The 25364-nt window shown below is 33.2% G+C and overlaps 1 protein-coding gene across 6 annotated transcripts in view; it reads right to left on the minus strand.

Moving 5' to 3' along the window:
• Window positions 1–25364, minus strand: part of WDR41 (WD repeat domain 41) — a 73400-nt gene that overhangs the window by 30760 nt on the left and 17276 nt on the right. For all 6 annotated transcript variants that reach the window (XM_074282327.1, XM_074282325.1, XM_074282326.1 and 3 more), the window contains exons 3-6: window positions 15922–15970; window positions 13107–13238; window positions 9640–9702; window positions 4849–4960 (exon numbers count right to left, since the gene is read on the minus strand). In XM_074282327.1, the coding sequence (XP_074138428.1) occupies window positions 4849–4960; window positions 9640–9702; window positions 13107–13238; window positions 15922–15970 (356 nt within the window). The remainder of the gene's footprint in view (window positions 1–4848; window positions 4961–9639; window positions 9703–13106; window positions 13239–15921; window positions 15971–25364) is intronic.

The raw sequence follows: 25364 nt of genomic DNA on the forward strand, positions 1-25364 counted from the left end.
AAAAAAATGGCAAACCTCTTCAATATCTTTGCCAAGAAAACACCAAATGAGGTCCCCAAGGGTTAGATACAACAATAGAAGTCCTACTTTGAACCATCAAGAAATGGCCAAATTTTTGGATTAGGAAAAATTTTCCCTCTGGCAGAAAAAGAAAAAATGTAAAGTTCCTCTTAGCCTTAAGTACCTCGCTGAGAGTTATGTGTGAATGAATTTCTGAAATTTTTTTTGGAAATGTATATATGCAGCTGAACAGCCAATCTTCTACTGATACTAGCTGAATATGGACACAGCCCACCTTTTGAGGGATAGGCCTTACCTGTAATCCTGGAATTTGGGGATATCTTAAAACTTGCACTGTAGGCAATTGAGAGACCATCAGTATGTGAATTTTATTAGGTCTTTTTGGAATAAGGAAGTATTTGAAAGGACAACACTTGATTCTCTTTAGGAATTCCAAGATATTTACAGATTGAGGATATGGATAAATGCAGCCCACAGAAGTACTGCATCAATTTAAAAAAACATCTCCCCTTCTTTTCTTTTAATTCTCTTCTTTCCTTCCTCCCAACCTTCTCTCTCTGTCATCTTTGTCTTTCCTTCTCAAAGGCCCTAGGAGAGTAGGTACTGGCATGAACAGTGATAAAGGTCTAATTCAATACTATAATATATGCTATAATATGAAACTGATAGGGATTGGATATGCATTCATATAAATGTAAATTGGTATAGAGAACTGCTTTAAAATGAACCCAAAAAAAAAGATCTCCATCACTCTCAAGGTAAGTGTGATAAGAAAAGCCCTGGCCTTGAAGGCTTAAGCTCCAATTCTAGGTCTCTTACCATCTAGTTCTATGATCTTGGGTTTCTTCCCCTCTAGAGGCCTCAATTTTTTCATCTAAGAAATGAAAGGATTGAACCAGATGACTTTTAAAAGTCCATCATTCCAAACATCAACTTTTAAATAGACTCTGAACCTCAGAATAAGCATTCTCAAAATATTATTTTTCAAGTACTATAGGTATTTTTAAAAGTGCTCCTATTTAATTAGGACAATTTATTTGAATTACTTGTAAAAATTTCTGGGAGTGAAATGAAGTATACATATAATTATCTACCCTATCCTCTTCCCTAGAAAACGAGAAATCCTCCCATTTACAAATCCTTAGTTTAACTTCTGCAGCTAAGAAATAGGATTCCCTTCCAATCCATTATTTAACTTTCTTCAATGGGAAGTTCTGCTTTCATGTTCCTCTCCTTCTTTCCTAGTATAACTACAGCCACACAGCCCAAAGTAGAGCACAGGCAGAGCTGGGGGGAAAAAACAAAGCAATAGCAGGCGCTCCTAGGAAGTGCCTCTGCTTTCTCCCTCCCCTCCCCACCAGTACAGGACTATTCTGAGACCTAGGTGTGGAGAGCAGGAGATCCAGGATGCTGGAGTTTACCTGACTACAGCATGGCAGAGACATAGCAGGAAACAAAGGTCAAAGAAGGATCTGCTATCCTTGCTTTTTTGAAAACATTGTTGCTGTGTCTTCAGTGAAATCTTCCTCCAGTGCTTCATTACGGCATGGAGGCGGCTCTGTGGTCCTGAAGTTGATTTCAGTGTTGGGCTGTCCTTGCACATCCTACCCACTGTCTGAGATTCAAGTAGTGGGCCTGGAGATGGACTTTCTCTCAAATGGGACCAGCCTACATTAAATTCAATAGAAGCCCATCATCAGGTGGCCACGGGGAGTGAATTTTTCAACTACAGAAAATCTTGAAGACTAACTAATGATTGTTGTTCAATCATTTCAGTCAAGTCCTACTCTTTGTGATCCCATTTGGGGTTTTCTTGGAAAAGAAACTAGAGGCGTTCAAACTGTGCATAGTCTTTGATCCAGCAGTGTTTCTACTGGGATTATAAAGGAGGGACAGGGACTCACATGTGCAAAAATGTTTGTGGCAGGCCTTTTTGTAGTGACAAGAAACTGGAAACTGAGTGAATTCCCATCAGTTGGAGAATGGCTGAATAAATTGTGGTATATAAATGTTATGAAATACTATTGTTTGGTAAGAAATGACCAACAGGATGATTTCAGAGAGGCCTAGAGCAGAACCAGGAGAACATTATTCACGGCAACTACAAGATAATACAATGATCAATTCTGATGGACATGGCTCTCTTCAACAACGAGAGGATTCAAATCAGTTCTACTTGTTCAGTAAGGAAGAGAGCTATCTACACCCAGAGAGAGAACCATGGGAACAGAGTGTGGAACAAAACATAGCATTCTCACTCTCTATTATTTTCTTTCTCAGTTTTTCTTTTTCTTCCTTCCTGATCTGATTTTTTTTGTGCAGCAAGATAACTGTATAAATATGTATGCATATATTGGATTCAACATATATTTTAACATATTTAACATGTATTGGACTACCTCACAGCGAGAGAAAGGGAGTGTGGGAAAGGAGGGGAAAATTTGGAACAAAAAGTTTTGCAAGGGTTAGTTTGGAAAAATCACCCATGCATATGCTTTGTAAATTAATTAATTAATTAATTTAAAAAATAAATAAAATTTTTAAAAAAGAAAGAAACTAGAGGGGTTTGCTATTTCCTTCTGCCGCTCATTTTACATATGAAGAACTAAGGCAGAAAGAATTAGTACCTAGGGTCAGGAATATGAGTCTTCCTGACTCCAGGCCCAGGCCTCAACCACCTAGCTGCTCCAAAGACCAACTACTAAGTTACATATGTTTGCAATCTCACACTGATGAAATCACAGATCCTTAAAATAATGGGATATGTGGCTGTCACCCTTCTAATTGTAAATAGATGTCAAGATGATTATTAGATTCCACCATGTTGGACTTAATACTTATGGATTACATAAGAATTCTGGCTCAAATAGTTATAACTCCCAGGTCATGCAACAAAACAGATCCTATATCCACTTCCAAAAATGGAGTCAGTATGGTAGAAATCCCCAGACATTTCAAAATTTTCAGTATGCTACAACTCAGAGAAAGAAATGATAGTGAATGCTACTTCAAGTTTGGTCTTTATTGTTCTGTAAGAATACCTAATGAAAAAGTAAGCTTACTGTATATCAGTCAACAACAGTCCTCTTTTTTTCTGTCTAAACAGAATAACTACAATTTTTAAAACAACTGCATTATAAATAGAGTAAGAGCTATAAAAGTAGTATAATGAGACAGAGGGTCTAATAGCAAAATCCTCACACTATTGATTGCCTGGCCTTCTGGCAACAGGAAAACCAGAACATGGTAACATCAGAATTCAATGGCCTGGAGTCTTTTCAAAGCTTTCTAATAGATTCAACTTTTGTATGAAATAGTCCTTATTTAAAGGTTTTCGTTACCCCTTGGGATCTCTGACAAACTGACCCATACTGTGATCACATAATGGCTAAAGCCCAGACCCTGGCTCACTGATGAAAGAAAGAATGGCATGGTATCTGATTTTTCCATTAGCAACATGTGACATTTTCTTAAACATTATTTCACAATACAGCTACCAATAATTTGCTAGAAAAGATGCAGAGAGAACCACAAGCCTGTGTGAGAAACGGAAAGGAAAATTTGGATGTAAACGAAGATACATATCTTACGATAATAGCAGACAGTAGGGAGGTATGCTCTAGATTCAAACGAGGTTGTTAGTAACAAAATCTTGAGGCAGGAGGTTAAATTGCAATACCTGGTAGTGTTTGTGTATATACATGTGCTAAACCATCTCATTATCCTTCTGCTATTTTATAATATCTATGTGGAGTAAGGGCTAGTTCCAACTGTGAGCTATAAATGTGATTCACAGTACTCATGTTGCCTATACAACTTCAACATGGTGTATAATATTATTCTTCCCAGTGTGCCTATAAGTTCTTCAGATTACTTTAGCAAAGTTCATTTTTAACAATACAACACAACATTCTCAAGTTGTCACCTAAATGTAATGATTTTTATCCAAATATGTTTATCTTGTAAAAATGAATTTATTTAAAGAAACTTTATCCTTACTAGGAAAAGTGAATAATTATTCATGTAATATTTTAAGGCTTTCAAAGTATTTTATGTGTATCATTTCACTTTAGCCTCACAATATTATAGTAAGAGAAGGGAAGTTTTTATAATTTACAAATGAAAAAATAGGTTAAATGACTCAGGCTCACAAGATCCTTATTTTGGAGTTAAAAGGTACCCAAGAAACTACATGGTTCAACATCTTTTGCTTTACAGATGAAAAAGATAACACTCAGAGATGAAATTACTTGTCCATTGGTAGTAACCATTAGAAACTAGATGGGAGTCCTGATTTTCTGACTCCAGAGTCATGCTTAGGGTCATATAGCTAATAGATAAAAGTAAAAATACTTAATCATAGGCAATTTAGAATCCAGAACCAGATTTGTTGGCTACCTTTTTAATAGAAGAATTTCAAAATAAGTCCAATTTTTAAAGCCGAATTCTTTGACAGAGTCTATATTGAAGCCAATTCTCCTCATGGGAGGTAAGCCTTCAGACCCTCCCTCATATGGTCATGAAACTCAATGGAGTAACATCTTTGACCACTTCTATAGGCCTTAGGTATTAAATGCTGAAAAGCAGCATGTAAATAAAAATTTTCTCATCCACTGCTCAAATGAGAGTTCCTTTCATTTTTAAGAACCTGATGAAGGGAGTGGAGGTAGGAAGAATTGAAGAAACCATCCAGTTTTTTTTTTCCTTTCTACAACTAATAGGCAAATAAATAGGCAAGTTATAATGATGGAAAGTTTTTAGGAAGAACAATATTGCTTTCAAATGTCAGAATGTACTAGTTCACTATTATTTGAAATTTATTTTTACCTGTATCAAAGAGGTGACTGGTTTTACACAGGAGATCTAGTTCTCGGTTCCAAACACAGAGATCACTACCACCAGAGAGCCAAACATCCAGTCTCTGAAGAACTGTCAAACACTGAACAAAGATTTGAAATGTAACGAATGTAAAAAATATCAAAACAATGGTAAAATAAATTACAATATCTATAAACCTGAAAAATTAAATTAAAAATTTTAGGAACCTTTAAATAAATCTCAACATTTCTATGAACAAGGTAATGTTTGGGAAATGATGATGAATGTTTACAAAATATAAGCATTCCAGCTCAGATATCTACCCAATCATTCACATCATGACATTTTTTTCTTCTTCCTCTATCTTCCCAATGATTTCTCTTCCTAAGACTAAGAGATGGATAAAATGCAATTAGAGGTAGATAAAATCTCTCAGGATCCCTATGTGTAATGGGAAAGATAATACTTTTGGAACACTTGCAACTAAAGCTTTAAAAAATGTTATTAAAATATTTTATATTCTCCTGCTGCTTAAGTGAACCATTTCTAAATTTTAGCTATAAATTGAGTCCTGTGATAATCTTAGCAACCTCTTGTGTGAAATAGTAGTACTTAGTAAACAAATATTATTGACTAAGTAATTTTACACAACCCCCCCATTTAATGTACTTAGTGATTGATTAAGTTACATTGAGGGTCAAATCGTATACTTATTTAGATAGAGTATGTTTCTTTATAAAGAAAATGTAAAGTCCATAAAGTAGATGACATATGAGGCAAATAGTAACATGAGTTAAATTTTGCCTCTTAGCTTTCAAATAGAATTATGACATAATTCTCTACTATATAATTCACCTACCTAGTCCTAAATATTATTCCTTTTTAAAAAATTATTGAAATTTAAAATTTTTATACTACCTACATTTTCTATTGTATTTCTCCCTGTACCTCTCCAAGAAAGTAATTTACAACAAATAAAAAAAAACAATTTGGCAAAACTAACCAACATACCAAAAACAACTGACATTTACATGCAGTGTTTCACATTCATTGTCAGTCCCTCATTTCTCCAAAGAAATGGAAGAGATATCATATTTGATAGATCTTCTGTAGGACTGACTTTGATTATTATAATTTCACAGATTTCAATTTCTTTGTTTAATTGTTTTTTTATTTATATAAGTATAATTATTGTTCATATTGTTTTCCTAATTCTGCTTAGTTCATTCTGTTATTGGTTCTCAGTGTACTTTGGGATTTACAAAATATTATCTAACCTAATATGTCTTCTTATGTTTCTTTGCATTCTTTGTTGTGCCCTTAGTACATTACAATACTATTCCATACTTTGTATAGTACAGTATTATTATTCCATTGCAATCATGTGCCACAATCTATTTCACTATTCTCCTATCCATGGTCATCTGTTTCCAATCTGTTCATTTTTGGACCTTATATCTCTCTCTAGTATCTGGATCTCTTTAGGGTTTCTGGTTCCTTAACTTGTCACCCATTATTTCTGTATGGATATTTGAGACCATGGATTTTATTGCTAGCTCCTTTCTTGAATGTTAGTTACATCCTGCGAATTTCTAGCTGTCCAAACTCCTTCCAACACTGTGACTGCTGACTTTACATAGAGTTGTTTTTAATCAGCACTGAATGGTATTTACTATGACAAATGTTGAGAAGTTTTCTCTCACAATTTATATACATACTCCAGAAAAACAAATAATCTCTTTTTTGTTGCTATCATATTGATTAAGTGACTACCACTTCTTATCTCTTCTTCCTCTTATCTCTTCTTCCCAATCTCCTGTAGATTTAGTGCATCATTCTTTGGAGACCACAGAGCTATTACACAGTAAGTAAGAGTTTCCAATGCCCTCCATGGAAAAGAAAGTCTCATTTTTCTTGCTCAAAATCTCCCATGGTCCTTCCCTTTCTTTTTTTGTGTAACAGCCTAACCCTTTCCAATCTCCTTTTTCAGATCCTTTTTCTTATTCACACTGAAAGCTTTTTTCATTAAAAAAGGGGGGAGGAGAAGGAACACTTTCTTGGTGATTTGAAGAATATGGATGTGTTCTTCAATCCCTTTACCTTCAATTTTAGGAGAGAAAGTAGCTTATCTTTTAAACAGAGATAACAGTCACCCTGGTTGTGACAAAAACACAAACACTGCACATTCTACGCAGACTACTGCACAATTTCTTGTTTCTCATTCTTTCTAGAAAAGAATCTCAGTCCTGTGCTTTTTTGCTCTCAGATTCTCTGTAGGGCTGTTTTGGCAAATTGTTCCTTACCAGGGAAATAACAATATTGAACTGGATGTCCACTAAAGTCTCTTTCAACTCTAAACCCTATAATCCTAAGTATCAAAGGAAGGATTTATTTCCAGTTCTCTCCTGCCTCCAATATAAACAGTTTTTTTTTTAATTTTTTTGACTAAATCATGTTGTTTGTGTGGACCTTTTATAATATGCCAATTACAGATGAATTCAAAATAGATATAGTAAGGAAAAGTGTTTCTAAAAATCTTTTCAAGAAGTCATTCTGATTCACTGCCCATGTAATGACATTAAAATAAGGCTGTAAGCTCTATCAGGTGTCTCATCTAATTTTTAACTCCCAGAAAGTCTTGTAATGGGTTTCATAAATGTTTACTTAATTAAACATACTTTTAGTTGAACTTGTTTCTAGAATTGTTTTCCATAGTAGATGAAAGTGGAGGAAAAAACATGTTTTCTTCCCATCTTTAAACACATAAGCAGACATTTATCTTCCCTTACCCCTTAGCACTTTAAACATATTTTTATTATTAACATTTGAAATTTGAATAATGTGGGGAGTTGAAATTGTAGTTACCTTTTCAGGAGTTTAAAAGTAAAAGATATTTTGAACTGGAATCATTTTAGGCCATACAAACTAAGAGATGTTAAAGAAATCAATGCTTTAATTAGAATTTTCAAAAAATATTCTATTACTATTATAGATCTCAGCATCTTAAACTGTGGTTCATGACCCCATTATGGGGTCTTGTAACTGAATGTGGGGTCATAAAATTATGATGTATTATCAGTAAATGTTTGATTTGCATGCCTATTTTACATGTCTATATTTTTGGGGTCACATAAAAATTTCTCGGGTGGAAAAGGAGTTGAAAGTTGAAAAGATTTAAGAATCTATATTAAAAATCACTGATGTTTTAGTAAATATAACTTTTTTTCCTTAGAGAAAATTATGAGATTTTTTTTTTAGGAAAGTGATATTGACTTCTGGCATATACAAATTCTTTTTTTTTTCTTTTGAAGAATTGTTGGCTACATTTTCCCATTTATTTTTCTTTAAAATGATAAATTCATTCAATTAAATAAGCATTTATTAAGCACCTATTATGTGCTTAATTTATCATATGCCAAAAGTAACTAGGTGACACAGGGATAAAATACTGAACTTGGCATCAGGAAGACTTATCTTTATAAGCTCAACTTCAGCCTCAGACACTTATTAGTTATATGACTCTGGGCAAGTCACTTAACCCTGTTTGCCAGCGTTTCCTCATCTGCAAAATAAGCTAGAAAAGGAAATGGCAAGCTTCTTTAGTACCACTGCCAAGAAAAACCTCAAATAGGGTCACAAAGTTAGACATGATTGGAAAGATTGAACAAGATAAACATTATGTGCCAATTGCCATAAGCTGTTAGACAACAGTAAATCTCATGTGACTTTATCAAGAAATATGTTTTCCCGGACTTCCAAATTAGATCCAGTAACTAAAATGTTCCCAGAAAACTTTTGTTTTTTTGTTTTCTGATTGCTAATAATAGTAGCATCAAAGCACAGAAAAGACTTATTGTCCATTAATTGATAAGCTAGGTGTCTAGTTGGTTAAGTAAAACCATTCCTCCTCTCCTGAAATGAGATCAAATGGAAAGTGAGAGAGGGATCAATAATATTCATTTAAAAGGAAAAAAAATTAAAATAAGCCAGTCATTTAATTCTGCATAGTCATATACCATGAATGAAATTAGCATGGATGAATGTCCAGAAGTAGCACTAAGACTGGTACCAAGTATTATGTACCTTCTTCCAGTCATTCTCTTTTGCTCTAATTCCAACTCTCCTGGCTATATATGTAGATGACAATGATCAAGGGAAAGAGAACCAACCCTCCTTACTCATAACTATAGTAAACACCAGCCGCTCCATGCTACTCATAAATCCAATCCTAAGCAACTGCAAATGTACTTCAAGATGAGGAGCAAGGACTCAAGAGGTTCATGAAGAATCCAAAGCATTAAGTCTACCTGTGCAGAGAAGGTTTCCAGGATTTTCTCATATTTTTACCTTAGAAATGAGTAACATAATTAAATTAGAATGATCTCCCAAGAATTTATATTTACCCATTCTTTCTTCCTCTTGCCTATTCCTATATCCCTCACTCACCATCTGGGATGGGATAAAATGGAACCTAAGCATTCACTTCTTTGAGGAAACAATATGCTTTTTGGCAACAGAGTCACCTGGGTATTCTTTTTCAATAAATGGTACTCACAGGGCTGGGACTTCCCTGGGTAAAAGTCTAGGTAAAACTCTATGTCTTTCAGCAGTAAACATTTTCACCACTGAGTCTTGGAGAAATAGATGAAACTTATACACAAAATGCATAATCTTCAAAGAAATGCAGGCTTATATAAGACAATGTGTGTTAATGTAAGAATTTTCCCTTTATCTGTTTCATGATTTAAAATTTCTCAAACAAAGCAATAAAAGCAAATTAGTACAAACCCCAACATTTACCTTGACTGTGGAATGAAAGCATGACACTTTCTGAACTTGTCTGCCAGTATCACAATCCCAAATCTGAATATTAAGGAAATGCAAAGTAGTTTCTGAACACATTTTTGTCTTTATTATGAGATGCCTATCTTGTAATTGTTTTCAATATTAAAGGCTTCTCCTTTTTGCCATAATTTTTAAAAACTCTAGTGTTTTAATACTTTAAAACATCAATTCACTTAGGAGAGGAAAAGGAGCATGATCTACAATAATGTATGTATTTAAGAGATTTCATTATTTTTTAAACTTGTATTTCAATTAACAAGCATTTACATTCTCTTCTGACTTTGCTCTGACAAGTGAAAAACAAAACAAAACCTTTGGAAGAAATACACAGTCAAGAAAAACAAGGCAAGATTTGATTTTTTTTCTTTCTCTAACTATACACATACACACACATGCACAAGAACAAGCAAGTAGATAAATACATAGCTAGACAGAGACAGACACATATGTATATATGGAGAATTCCCATATCATCTCCATTCAAAAATGTATCTTTCATTCTACATCTTCTGTCCAAGAGATATTATTACCAAATTACTTAGAACAGCCAAAAAAAAAGTTTTGTATGTATAGAACACAATTGTAGATTTGTAGCCAGAAAAGTTTTTAACATCCTCCAGAACTACCTACTCCTTCATTTTATAGACTAGGAAATGGAGGACAAGAGAGATAAAACAAATCCCTAGGTCACACAGGTAATAAATAGCAGAGCCAAAATTTGAATTCACATCTTTGGACTCCAAATTCACTTTTCTTTAACTATAAAAAAAAATCAAGACTATCTCTATACTAATAAATGATCACTAATTAAGCCAAGATGCATTATGATACACAGATTATGTCTGGCCTAAAAATGACAGTGTCTATTTTTTGAAAATAACAGCAAAAAATTAAATTTGATTTCCACTTAATTAATCCTTATTTCCTTGAAGTTAAAAGAAAAACCAAACCAACATACAAAGATACACAGATTCAAGTGCTATCTCTAACATAAATTGGCTGTATGAGCTATAGTCACATAATTTTTTAGTACTCTGACTTTATGGTCTCAGGACCCTGTTACATTCTTAAAAAATTACTGAGGACTCCAAAAGACTTTATCGCATTAAAAAAATTAAAACTGATAGGTTATTTTAAAAAAATACTTGATTCATTAAAATGACAATAAACCCATTACATGCTATTAATCTACTTTATTTTAAAAACCTTGTATTTTCAACAACAACAAAGTGAAAATTATCAGTTTAATTTAATTGCAAATTTCTTTAAATTGTCTGGCTTTATTAGACAACTGGATTTTCATATCTGATTCTACATTAAATTTGTTGCATTATATTGTTGTGGTAGCAGTATACAGAGATGTAACCACAAAGAGATCTGTAGTTGGAAAAAGGAATATTTTAATAAGCAAATAAGTAAATAATTTTGATGCCTCACATGCTGAGAATCCATGTGTTCTTTGACCTTTCTCAGATTCAAATTTGCAGAGAAAGTAGGTAATGGATGTTTCATTATCCACATGTTAGTTAACCAAACCAACAAAATCATAGGACCAGATTTAATCCTTATATCCCTGTTTTTCATTCACAAAAGGTCTTCTTATCATGGTGAAAAATGCAAATCCTGCCTTAGATTATTTAGGGTTTTGCCAGATATTTTTGTTCTTTCTCTAACTACTCCAAACGCGCGCGCGCGCGCACACACAAACAAGCAAGTAGACAAATAAATACATAGCTAGACAGAGACAGACAAACGTATCCAAATGTATATATGGAGAGAGAGAAAACTCAGACATGAATAAAAAAAAAAGAAAGAAATTTTAACTACTTAACCTCTATTAGTTACTTGTGATAATTCAGCATAAAGCAATTTAACATTTAATTCTGCACTATTCCTGAAAGAATTTTACATTAAATTAATACTATAAAGAGACTGCAACAGATGTTTAAGCTACTCAGAAGTACTTTAAATAGTAAAGGAATTGATCCTATTGTTTGTAAATGACTTATTTATTCATTAAAAAGGTCAAATCAGACTGATATCTAGAAATCTAATAACAGTAATTAATTCAAGTGGAAAATTTTATATAAAAAATACATATGGAAATACATATTATATTAGATACATGTGAAATTTTTTTCTAAAGATAATAATGTATTTCTTTCAAATTATTTTTTAACTCAATTGACCATCTTAGGCTGAATCAATGAGGTTCAGTTGTAATACAGGCTGCCATTCTTTGAAAAATTTCTACCCTCAAGATTATAAACAAGTAAATATGATCAGATTCTGTATTGTAAAAGTATTAACACAATTTTAAAAGATGTTAAGTGTTTCTGGGTGTGTTTTTATCTTTTCCAAGGAAAAAAAAAGTCCTACAACAGTAGAGAGAGCCAGGTGGGGATAATGGTAAGAATGTGCTGCTGAAGTTAAAGGACTAGAAGTGGGGTTTTGGCTTCATTTCTTCCTCCATCTGTGGCCTCAGTTTCCTTATCTGTAAATGACAAAGGCTAAGCTAGACTTATGCACCATCTATAGCCATTTATTAAGTGCCTATTCTTGGTAAGGCAATGGGAAACAGACAAAAAAGCAGCAGTCCTTGTCCTCAAAGAGCTTAGCTTCTGGTCTTAGATTACTCCAAAGGTCCCTTCTAGCACTAACCTGAGACTTTGACCCTGGAGATAGCATCTCTTATTTTCCTCACCAATGAGATTTCTTTCATGAAGCAATACCTGCTCTGGCCTATTAATGATAAGTCTCTATTTTTGAAAATAATAGCAAAAATTTAATTTGATTTCCATTTAATTAGTCTTTATTTCTTTGAAGTTAAAAGAAAACAAAACCAACAATACTGAAAATGCCCGCACAAAAGTCTTGAAAGAAAATCTCATTTTCCTTTATTTAAGTAAAAGAGTTTAGGTGAAATAGACCATCTTTGGAAAAGCATTTTGCAAAAAGACAACTCACTAGTTCTATTCTAGACATCATAAGACAACTTAATCATGTGGATTTTTGATGCTTTTTGAAAGATCAGTGCAATAGAAGCAGCATCAGTCTGGAGAATCACATGACCTGGATTCAAACTTTGTCCCTGGATCTTCTAATTATACAAAATGTGTACAAAATGTTTTGAGTTTCATTTTTCATAACCATAAGAGGTAGATAACAAGACTTATTTATTATCCTTTCTAACTTACAGGACTATTGGGAGATAATATATATATAAGATAATGAGATAGTTTACATATGATCATTAAAACTATAGGAAAGCAAACTATTATTATTGTTCCTACAAAAATGAAAATATAATCATTCTTAGCATACCAAAAGTTTAAATTCTGGTCTCTAGTAACTCAAAGCTAAAGCATCATCTCCTTTCCATTCCCAGCAAAACATTCCTTTTCCTTCAGATTTAAGGATACAATAACAGTCCTATCAGCAGATGCTGTTAAGATCAATTGACTTTTATCTTCACAAGAATCCAAGGAAGGAAATGCAGTTATAGCTGTTATTTTTTGTGTATGTCCATGGAACTCAAAAATCTTTTCTCCGGTCTGAAAAAAAAAGTTAATAAGTTCTGATTTCATACATTAAATAATTTTAAATAACAATACTAAGAGGAATCACCACATACAAAGCATCCATAAATTCTATTTCAAAATTATAACATAGAACAGTTTCAATTTTCTACAATATAACAGAAATTTACCAAGTGATAAAAATAATAACTAAAAATAGCTATCAACAACTCTTAGCTATTCTCTAATGGAACAACACTGCATTTTTACATGCTTGTTGGACAGATGTAAAAATAGTGTTATAACTATGAATCATTTGTGAATTTTATGTTACCTACAATTTATCTCCAGTCTCATGGAACTTGGATATGAGTTCTATAACTGACAACTTTTTAAATTCCCCCATTTCACCACTGTGTATATCCTTTGATTCGGCAGTATTTTTACTGGGTCTGTATCCCAAAGAAATCATAAAAGAGGAGAAAGAACCAATACGTACAAAAAATGTTAATAGCAGCTCTTTTTGTAGTGGCAAGGAATTGTATATTGAATGGATGCCCATCAATTGGGGAATGGTTTAGTAAGTTATGGTGTATGAATGCAATAAAATATTGTTCTATTAAGAAATGATGAGCAGGTTTTCAGCCTGGAAAGACTTACATGAACTAATGCTAAATGAAGTGAACCAGGAGAACATTATAAGATTGTGACAGTTAAGAATGTGTGATGATCAACTCTTATGGTTTTAGCTCTTCTCAGCAACATTGTGATAGAGGACAATTCCAAAAGATTTGTAAAATGAATTTTCTATTTTCCAATGGATGAAAATCCAGAGAGAGAACTGTGGAGACTAAATACAGATCAGGGCATACTATTTTCACCTATTCTTTTTTGTTTGCTTTTTTTCCCCTCATAGTTTTTCCCTTTTGTTTTGATTTTTCTTTCACAACTTGACAAATACAGAAATATGCTTAAAAGAATGTCAATGAGGTGTTACTAGTGGTAAGTGAGATCTCTCAAGGTGTCAATCTGATTTCCCAGGAGGTTAGGTGCATGTCCCTGTGGGGCAGGACAATGTTCCTGGTGAGGCAATAAGTTCCCTGGGAGACATATCCATTTAGAAAAAAAAGAAATGTAGATCTAAGTGCACATAGTGCTCAAATTAGCCTAAACTTCTGAGTACTTATTGATATATTTCAAGATCTTCTGAACAAATTTTATCAAAAAATACTTCAAATACCTGTGATTTCAATGATACTTCTCACCTGAGACATACTGTAACCCCTACACAACTGAGTACATGATTGTCAAAAGCTGTTAGGTCTCAAAGCACATTTTGGCAATTTGGCAAATCTAGTGATGATGGTCAATAAAGACATATTTTGTCACTAACATGTCACCATGTATTGTTTAATAAATCATAAATCAACATGTCAGAAAATCAAATCTTTAGTTGCTCAGTTATTTCACCTGTCACAGCCTTTCCAGCTATGTATGACATGTCACTGGAAGCTCCTGAGGTGCAGCTTTTAAGAATGCAGGAAAATCCAAATAGTATGTTGAAAACACTTTAATATTGCTTTTTTAAAAGGCCAAAACAGGATTAATATTTGTCACTAATGCCATTCCAGTTTAAGAACTTCTCCAATAAGCTTAAACTGTTTCCTCTCAGCTTGAACACCTGGAGAACACTTATAGGAAATATATAACTTCTCCAAGATTTAAAAAAAAAAAAAGGTGACTTTTTTGTCATAAAATGTGTGTTCAAATGCTTGGTAGAAAAGCAATCACACAATTAACAACAAATCAGTGGTCTGAAAGACTAGGGTCAGAAAGGATTTCAATTAACAATAATAACACTCAACTTTGTTAAACTAGTAAACCAGTGTCATCAGATATAGCACCACTATTTCTTTGGAAATCAACACACTGGAGAAGCAGTTTTATAGGATGGAAGAAAAACTACCATCATGACTGAAATAAAGGAAACCACTTCTAAATTTCAATGTTTAACACATATAATTCTGCTAGAAAAAGTTTCATAAGTTGGAATAAGTCAGATAAAAGATTAAGAGATCAACCTTGTACCAAAAATATTACATGTTGCCAGAATATTACAAGTTATGATAAATCTTGCTTATAAAAGGTAATGTATATACTTTCAAAATCCCTATACTTTTCATTATTTTATATTATTCTCTTCTGCTTTTCAAAACATTTGTCCATTTCGTTTTACAGTTTCCAAAAAGTCAAATGTAAAACATTCCAGGAGCTTATATTTCATTGCTTCAAACAGTAAGACAAAGTTTGACTTCTTTTATTTTTCATATTTCTTTTATTAGGAGAAAGAATAAATAGAGGCACATGGCATAATGAATAGAGAGCCTTCATAGAGTCAAGAAGATCTGCCTCTGTATGATACATTAGCTGTTTGACCACAAGCAAGGTACTTAATATCTATGTTGAAGACTCTTCAAGACTATAAGACAAAATAATGGTATTTGTTCCTGGAGAGTTTTTCACACTAATACAATTAACAAACCTAAACCAATGTGGGAAAAGTTTGAGATGTTTTTCCTTTATATTTATCACAATTTGTCATAAGTATAAAACATCAATCATTTAATATCTGAATGTAGAAAAGTATATATTGCATATAATTTAAGTTTTATATTTAGTTCTATTACTATTATGTAATTAATTTAAAACCAGCACGTACCTGAGCATTCCATAAAAACACAATTCCATCATCTCCAGCAGATGCAAATCTGTTGAGGGAAGAGAAAAAGTAAAGAAAGGGTAATAAGTTATAGGTATAAAGGATGCATCAATTATCACATAATTGCCAGAGTTACTAAGCTTCTTCAACCCCCTATTAATGATATTTTGATTCACTAATGTTCTCAAAAAATAAAATTCCATTATAGCTAACTATAGAATAAGTATAACGAATACATTGCTAAAATATGAATCAAAAGGTTATGCTAAGGTCACTTTGTGCTCTAGAATTCTATTATTCTATGGAATCTGAGATGAAGCTGAGCCAATGCCCAGTTCTTCTGTTAGGAATTAATTTCCCAATAGGGGAAAAAAGTAGTGTCTCAGTAAACTCATCATTTCTATTCATTTTATGCAAAGATTTTAAAAATGTAATTGTTTAAAGCCATTTCTATTCCTTTACTCCAACTAGCTCCTAAATCTTTTAGGATATTGCTACTTTCTTGAATAATTGGGGGATTTAGATGTTAAAAAGGAAAGTGAGTAATTATAAATAAAAAAAAACTAGAACTGCTCAGTTATTTACCCAGTGATCAATTTTCCACCTCCAACCAACATGCTCCATAAGGATTCAATCTTTTCTTTCAATGACAACAAATATCTGGTAAGTATAGTCTAGATGATTTATTAATTACAGAATGAATGAAAAAAAGTATTTAAGTACTTAATACTTGTTTTTAAGTGCCAATGGATTATTAATTTGGATTTATTTAAATGGGCCTCTGGAATAGGAGAGGAGGAAGGGGAGTTACTTTATCTAACCCTATCTCTCCTAACAGTCAGCAAAGTACTCTGCTCACTGGTGCTTAAAATAATTTCTTCAACTCAACCACTGACATGATAAGATTTATTGCATTTTCCAATAGTGATATAAAAAGAATCATCTTTGTGTCCTTTTGCTGAGCATATATGAATAGAAGAAAACAAGTCAGAAACATAGAAAAGGAAGAATTAAGCAAGTTATGGTTTAGTAAATTGCAGACAAGCTGAGAACATGTTTAGAATAAAGGACAGTGTGAGACACCAATCAGGAGAGTGGGACTCAAGATTGAGAGTTTACAATGCAAAGAAGATTAAAGGGGAAGCAATAAACTGGGGGAAAAAATTTACATTCAAGGGTTTTGATAAAGGCCTCATTTCTAAAATTTATAGAGAATTGACTCAAATTGACATTCTCCAATTAATAAATGGTCAAAAGATATGAACAGACAATTTTCAGATAAAGATATTGAAAGTATTTCTAGTCATATGAAAAGGTGCTCCAAATCACTATTGATCAGAGAAATGCAAATTAAGACAACTCTGAGATACCACTACACACCTGTCAGATTGGCTAACATGACAGGAATCGATAATGACCAATGTTGGAGGGGATATGGAAAAACTGGGACACTGATACATTGTTGGTGGGCCTGTGAACAGATCCAGACATTCTGGAGAGCAATCTGGAATTATGCCCAAAGGCCTACCAAACTGTGTTATACCCTTTGATCCAGCAGTGTTACTACTGAGCTTATATCTCAAAGAGATCTTAAAAGATGGAAAAGGACCCATATGTGCAAAAATGTTTGTGGCAGCCCTTTTTGTAGTGGCAAAAACTGGAAACTTAGTGGATGCCCCTCAATTGGAGAATGGCTGAATAAATTGTGGTATATGAATGTTATGGAATATTATTTTCTGTAAAAAACAACCAGCAGGATGATTTCAGAAAGACCTGGAGAGATTTAGAAGAACTGATGCTGAGTGAAATGAGCAGGACCAGGAGATCATTATACACAGGAGCAGCAAGATTATATGATAATCAACTCTGATGGACATGGCTCTCTTCAACATTGAGATGATTCAGGCCAGTCCAATGTGATGAGAGCCATCTGCACCCAAAGAGAGGACTGTGGGGATAGAGCATGGATCACAACAAACCATTTTCACTTTTCTTCTTGTTTACTTGCATTTTGTTTTCTTTTTCACTTTTTTTCCTTTTTGATCTGATTTTTCTTGTGCAGCAAGATAATTCTATAAATACGTATACATATATCTGATTTAACATATATTTTAACATGTTTAACATATATTGGATTACTTGCCATCTAGTCGAGGGAGTGTGGGAAAGGAGAGGAAATAAGGTTTTGCAAGGGTCAATGCTGAAAAATTATCTATGCATATGTTTTGAAGAGAGTGTAGGCCATGAAAAAGTTAATTTTAATCATACAATATCTGCTTTTAAACCAATCAATAAGGCACAAACTTATGAATTAGCCATGAGTCATTAATGTTGACTGACATGTTAGAATATGAGGGCAGGGGTTATAGTTTTACCTTTTTTTATACCCAGAGCTTAGAATAGTGCCTACCATACAGTAAGTAATTAACAAATATGAGATGATGATAATGCAGAATCTTTTTTACAATAGTAGTTTTTACTTACATAAACAAAATCAACATGTAGCAGATATGTGACATCATTAGTGTGAATACTCCTTCCATTAACCAACAAACATTTATCATCAAACCATTTTCTACGCATTAGGTAGGTACCATGTTTAAGCTAAAATGCAAAGAGTCTGTTCTTAAGAAGCTTATATTTGGGGCAACTAGGTGGCACAGTGGATAGAGCACCAACCCTGAAGTCAGGAGGACCTGAGTTCAAATCTGGTCTCAGACACTTAACACTTCCCAGCTGTGTGACCCTGGGCAAGTCACTTAACCCCAACTGCCTGGGGGGGGGGGGGGGGGGAAGCTTATATTCTCATGGAGGAGTCAGTTCCCACAGTCCTCTCTTTGGGTATATAGATGGTTCTCTTCATCACAAGATCATTGGACTTAGCCTCTAATTTAAAAAAAAAAAAAAAAAAAAAAAAAAAGACAACTCAACTAGATCAGAGGAATACTACAGATATACTTTAATTAGATTTTAACAAAGAATTTATTGTATTGTTTTACTTAGCTGTATGTGTCCTTTAGTTGCCAATATGGAAAGTTACAATACTGAGTAGCACGTCCTTTGTGGTATTAGAAAGAATTTATTTTCTTTAATTTTTTTCAATTACTAAATGCTTTTCACTCCCATTCCTGAAATAAACAATCAAGAAAGATGAAGGGGAAGGATAGACAAATGGAATAAAAAAAGGAAGAAGAAAAGGAAGAATAAAGGAAGAAAGAGAGGATGAAGGGAGGGAGAAGGAGGATGAAAAAGAGGAAGGGAGGAAGAGAGGGAGAAAAAGAGAAAGAAAAGGAGGGAAGGAAGGAAAAGAGGAAGAGAAGGCAGGAAGAAGGGAAGGATGAAGAAAGGAAGAGAGAGAGAAAGGGAAGGAGGGATGGAGGGAAGAAACTTTTACTACAAATATGCCTAGTTAAGAGAAGCAAATTTTCTCATTAGCTATATTAAAAAAAATATGTCTCATTCCGCACTTTGTGTCCATCACCTTATATTTTGATAAAGAATATTACAAAATCTTTCATGCTATTTTTATGGACAAATTGGAAATATATATTAAGTAGTAAAGTTAAGTGGATTCAAAACTGGGTGGATGGAGGTCAGTTTGATGGGAAGTTTCTACTAGAGTACCCCAAGACTATATGCTTGATTCTATAGGGTTTAACATGTTTACCAATGATTTGCTAGAGAAGGCCTATTTATCAAATTCACAAGTGACACTAAGTTGGAAAGGACAGCTAACAAATTGAATGAAAGTTAAGGTCCAAACAGATTTTAAAAATTGAAAGATCTTGATAGTTATTAAGATGTGCAAAACTGTGCCAAGTGTTGGAAATAAAAAGATCTGACACAAGACTCACTCTGAAGGAACTTAAAATCTACTCCCCTCAGGCTCACATAGTATTAGATGTTATAGCTCTCTTAGGAACTTAAATGTATTATTTTGCATGACAATTACTTGCATTTTATAATACTTTGACTAAATTTTAAGTTCCATGAGGGAATATAAAATCACCAGCTTTATTTAGAAGATACCTTAGAGATACATCAACTCCATCATATTTATATATCAAAAAATCAAGTCACCAAATAGTGAAATGACCTGCTCCAAGATAACACAGAAAGTAGGTAGATAAGCAACACTTAAACCTGGATCTCTGACTTTATGCTGCCTCAGTTTCCTCCAACATTCAGTGCAAAGATCTGTTCATGTAGATGATTTAAGATTATTTCTCAAATAAATTACAGTCCCGCATGGAACTACTGCCATAATTAGATTTACTGCTTGAGCATGTTTCTTTATATAATATTAAGGGATTTTTATTTCTAATATTAATAGAAAAAGATATTTGCACCTCTTCTCATAGAGCACATACGGGGAAGGGGGAGATATGAATGGGAAACATAGCTAAAGGGAAATACGGGAAAGTTACAGCTTAGCAAATCCAAATGAACAAAGCTCAAAATTAGTCCCACTAATGGCCAGAGCCTGTCATTAATGATATGTAGGAGACAATATGGTAAATATGAATGGAGTGTTCCAAGTCACTATGTTAAAGGGAGGTGGAGAGGATGAATAAATTTTTAGAAAAGTTATGATCCACAGCCTGTTCAGCTTCCCGTGAACATTGAATTTAAGGTCCTTTTCTAGCTCAAAGAAAACCGAACCAGGGCCCTCAATTTCACAAGTTTTGTTGTAAAAAGAAAAAAAAAATTTAAATTAAAAAAAATCAAAAGAAAAAAAAAACAGTAACAAAAAAGAAAACCACCACACCTTGGCTCATGACGAAAAGAAAAAATAAAATCCAAAGTGCTTTCAAAATGCTTACAAAAAAAAAAAAAAAAAAATACTCGAGAACAGACAAGAGCTTTCTTAAAAGAAAAGTCTAATTAGGCCATCTCATGTCCGAAGCTGTCAGGCTGTGTTTGACAAGATCAGAACTGATAATACTACAAAAGTGAATACAAGTAGATGGGTACTACACAATAACGATTCAGCGAAGCTCCAAAAATCTTTATAAATACAGCATTGGAAGGACAATCTTGATTCTCCTCAGGGAGCTTAAAAATAACAAATCTAGACAGAAGTGCTCCAAGGTCACTTTCTGTTCTAAAATTCAGATTCTAGACTATTCTATGACTCATGTTTTATGGGGAAAGAACTGTGAAGTGATACTTTGGGTATTTTTTTAGAAATACTAAAGTGAATCCTAAGTGTTTTGGGTCTACTGATTTTTGTTTATATGGTAATAAGGAGGAAGGCAAGCCTCTCTAGAGCCTTAAATTTTCTTTCATTAACAATGATTCTTTAAATGTTTATAACTTCTTTTCTCCCTTTCAAAAACCAGAGTTTTAAAAGATGCCCACATTTTTTCCAATCTTGAACTGAAAATTCTTGTTATTGTTCCACACTTTCTAAATTTCTGAAGAAAAAGGAATGACTGAATGATTTAGAATTTAAAAATGATATGTTACCCTTTAATTCTTTTAGTAGTGAACAAAAAGTAAATTTAAATTATACTCAAAAATAATGCGTGGTATTCAAGGCAATTTTTTAATTATTCAAGGGTCAGTAATCCAGTTAGCTAGTAGATTATTCAAGATTCTTCAGTCTTTGCCTTTGAGCCAATTGTCTTTTGGCTACCTTACTGCTTCTAATCTCTTTTAGAGAAGTTACTAAAAGAAGAGAGAGGTGAAAAAAAAAGTCTGTACAATTCTGTTTAATATTAGGAATACTACTACATAATTAACAGAAGAAAAATTGAAATTTTCTGATAAAATTATGGTTTTATGTTATCATTTCTATCTGTATTATTCCTCAAACAACAAAAAACTTAATACATTTTACATATTCATCTCTATTCAGATCTTAGTCATCAAATAAACACTCAAATAATTCCCTCATCTTAAAAATTATTTCACAAATTAAGAATCCCACAGAAACATCAGGATGTAGTACATAAAACTCTAAATCTTCTGTCATACAGAAAATGCCATCTAAGAGATATGTGGCCATAAAAGGAGATAGGTCAATGATGAGAATAAGAAATTTAAAATAGCTAGACCCATGTTGTACCAGTGCCAATATAACATGAAAAGACTTAGAGAAAGATTTTCAGTATGTGAGATAGATCTCTATTGGAAGATGTAGAAAGAACAATGCAAAAAAAATTCACATTTATGACATAACATAAATTTAACTAGTGAAGTACAAACTAACAATAACACAAAGTTCAGAAAAGCAGAATTGGAAAAACAGTAAACTATATTTTTAAATCTAATAAAGCTACAGAGGAGCACAGAAATAAAAGAAATGAGAAAGGAACACAAAAATGTTATTATTATTGTTTTTAATTCTGTGTTCTTTTTAATGTAAATGGTCTAATTATATGGATTCTTTGCATTTTATTTGGGCTTTCCCCCTTAGGTTTTTATTAAGTATGTATAAACACACACACACACACACACACACACTTTTAAAATATGTAAGTTATTTAGGATTGAGAATCAATTCCCCAGTGAAAAAATGTTATAAAAACAATGACTAGTTTCCCAATCTAACTCTCAAGTCTACTTGACTCACACTGCAGCTGAAATATGGTATACTTAAAATGAAAAGAAAAATGTAAAAACAAAAAACAAAAAAAAAACAATATAAAAAAAACTTGTTAAATAATAATTTGAGAAATCCATAAAAATCAAATTTTTAGGTTTTTTTATCTTAAAAGCAAGTTTGAGTGGAAACAAGTTAGAAGGTTAGGGGGCAGCTAGGTGGCGCAGTAGATAGAGCACCAGCCTTGAATTCAGGAGGACCCGACTTCAAATCTGGTCTCAGACACTTAACACTTCCTAGCTGTGTGACCCTGGGCAAGTCACTTAACTCCAGCCTCCAAAAAAAAAAAAAAAATTGAGTTTGAGTGGAAACAAGTTAGAAGGTTAGAAGCAGGAGATGTGAATTGGATCACTTACATGAGTAGATGGATGGTTCTGGTTTTTAATTTATTAGGTCTAATTGAATAATATAGGGCTTTCCCTTTCTCTTATACCCCATATGCTTTAGGACTAACTTTTTTTTAATCTAAACTATAATTTAATCATAAATTAACCTATGAACCCCTTCTTGGGTTTATCCTTGTCTCCAATACTTCTGGTTAATGTGTCAAAAGATTAGATCGAGGAGCACAATGAAAGGGGGAAGTAGGGTTTTTCTTCAAACAGATATAGAGAAAAATTCATTTAACACTGTAACCTTACCACTAGGAGCTAAGAGAAGGAGAAAAAGTAGAAAACAGTAAGTAAATAATTCTTTCCACTACTTCTAGGTTCAAAATAACTTTTACTTATTGACACCAATTACAGAGATACTAAGCACTAGCTTGGTCTTCTACTTAGGTCCTACAGGCTATGAATGAGATTTCTAATAGCATAACCACAATAACAAAACTCACACTAATAAGACAAATGGTATACTTTATGATGTTCATTTTAATTATATTTTGTCTGTGACATTTTAAAATTTATTCAGTTTCTTGCATTATTTTTCTAAAGTAATGATCTGGAAAACAGAAATTAAGAGGGCTAACATACATGAAGAAAGTATTTTCAAAATGGTATAAAACAGCTAAAAAAAAATCGCAGTTGAGTTTATACAGAAATTGAGAACTAAATAAAGACACAATCAGTCATTTGGCCACCAAAAGCGCTTTCCAAATCAATACAGCTTGAATTTTAAATAAGTATTTCATTTATGTAAAATTATCCTTCAAAATAAGAAATTCTAACAAATTTTAAACACACAGTTCAATTACCTAATTTCTTCCTCATTCTCTTTTTTCCCTCCACATAACTAGATGTTAAATATCATGACTGTGACTATAGCATTTACATAAAAATGTAAAAAAAAGACTCAAGAAGCTGAAATTCTTACTGGAGTATTTCAGATAATTTTCTGTTAACTTGGGATTAATCAGAAAACACTTTAACTGAAAAGCTTGTTGTATATCTCAACGTCCATCATCATGAGAAATTTCCACTGTACAGAGCTAAAGACATAAATATATATAAATGGTTGGAAGGATGCCCCATGCATTCCAAATTATAGGGGACATAAGAGGCACTAGCCTGCAGCTATCTTAAACTTTAGCTTCCACAAATATAAATGAAACAAATAGAAATTAAATTCTAGCAATAAGGAAAAAAATTTATTAAACTCTTAATATGCTGCAAATATGAACACAAAGAATTAAACAGTTCCTACTCTCAAGGCACTGTTCTAATAATGAAAAGATTGATCTTTAAAGGAGCTACAGGAAAAAATTTTAAAAATAAATTGCAAATAAAAACAAAGTGGTTCATTACAGAGTGGTATGAGAAGAAAGGCACTAACAGTTGGCATATCAAAGAAGGCTTCATGTAGGAGGAAGTAACTATACTTCATCTTGAAGAACACTTTTAGGCAAGAGAGGAGGGGTGCATTCCAGGCTAAACCATATGATATTAATAATATACAGAACAAGAGTTCTAAACAAAGAGATGTCAACACAGATGGAGAAAAGTCACAGAAGAGGTAGGATTTCAGGGAACTTTAAAGAATGGATAGGATTCTGACAGATAAAAAGGTGGGGAGGGGGCATTCCATTAGTTCTGTAGAATAAGCCAAAGCATGATGAAAGTGAAAATATAGATTGTTTGGAGAATAGTGAGGAGGCTGAAGAAGATAATGTATTAGAGGCAGACACAACAACTTGATGAGGAAACGCCTACCAATATGGGCAAATGCCTTTTCTGCAATGTACAATCTTAAAGAGAATCGCCAAAAAAGCAAAAGTGTCACACAGGTGGCAACATCCCCAAGTATGTCCATAACCAGATTAAGAGACTTTTAAAAAATCAAATAGCCAAATAAATATATATAAAATATAATATTACATTTTAAAACTAAACTACTATATAACCACATATAAAAATTGCTGTTCAGTTATTTTCAGTCATGTCCAATTCTACATGACCCCATTTAGGGTTTTCTTTACAAAGATACTGGCCTGGTTTGCCATTTCCTTGCTCAGCTCATTTTTACAGAAGAGAAAACTGAGGCAGAGAGGTTATGTGTCTTGCTAAGGGTCACACAGCTGCTAAGTGGCTGGGGCCAGAACTGAGCTCAGAAAGATGTCTCCCTGACTCCAGGCCAGTACTCTATCTTCCAAGGATGAGTTAGTGACTGCCAGTTCTCCTAGAATCAGACACTACTTGGCCTAGAGCACTATGACTTGCTGCGAGCCACAGTCAGTATATGTTGGAGGAGAAGCCGAACCCACATTTTCTGGGCTTCAGAGTCCATCTATTGAAGAAGAGAGTGGGAAATAAGAGCCGGATAGAATGAGGCAAGATTATGGCAAGATTATACAGAGCCTTTGAAGCTGAGCAGAAAAGTTTATATGTGACATACTATG

This window comes from Sminthopsis crassicaudata, chromosome 1 (genome assembly GCF_048593235.1).
Source record: "Sminthopsis crassicaudata isolate SCR6 chromosome 1, ASM4859323v1, whole genome shotgun sequence".
Lineage (NCBI taxonomy): Eukaryota > Metazoa > Chordata > Mammalia > Dasyuromorphia > Dasyuridae > Sminthopsis > Sminthopsis crassicaudata.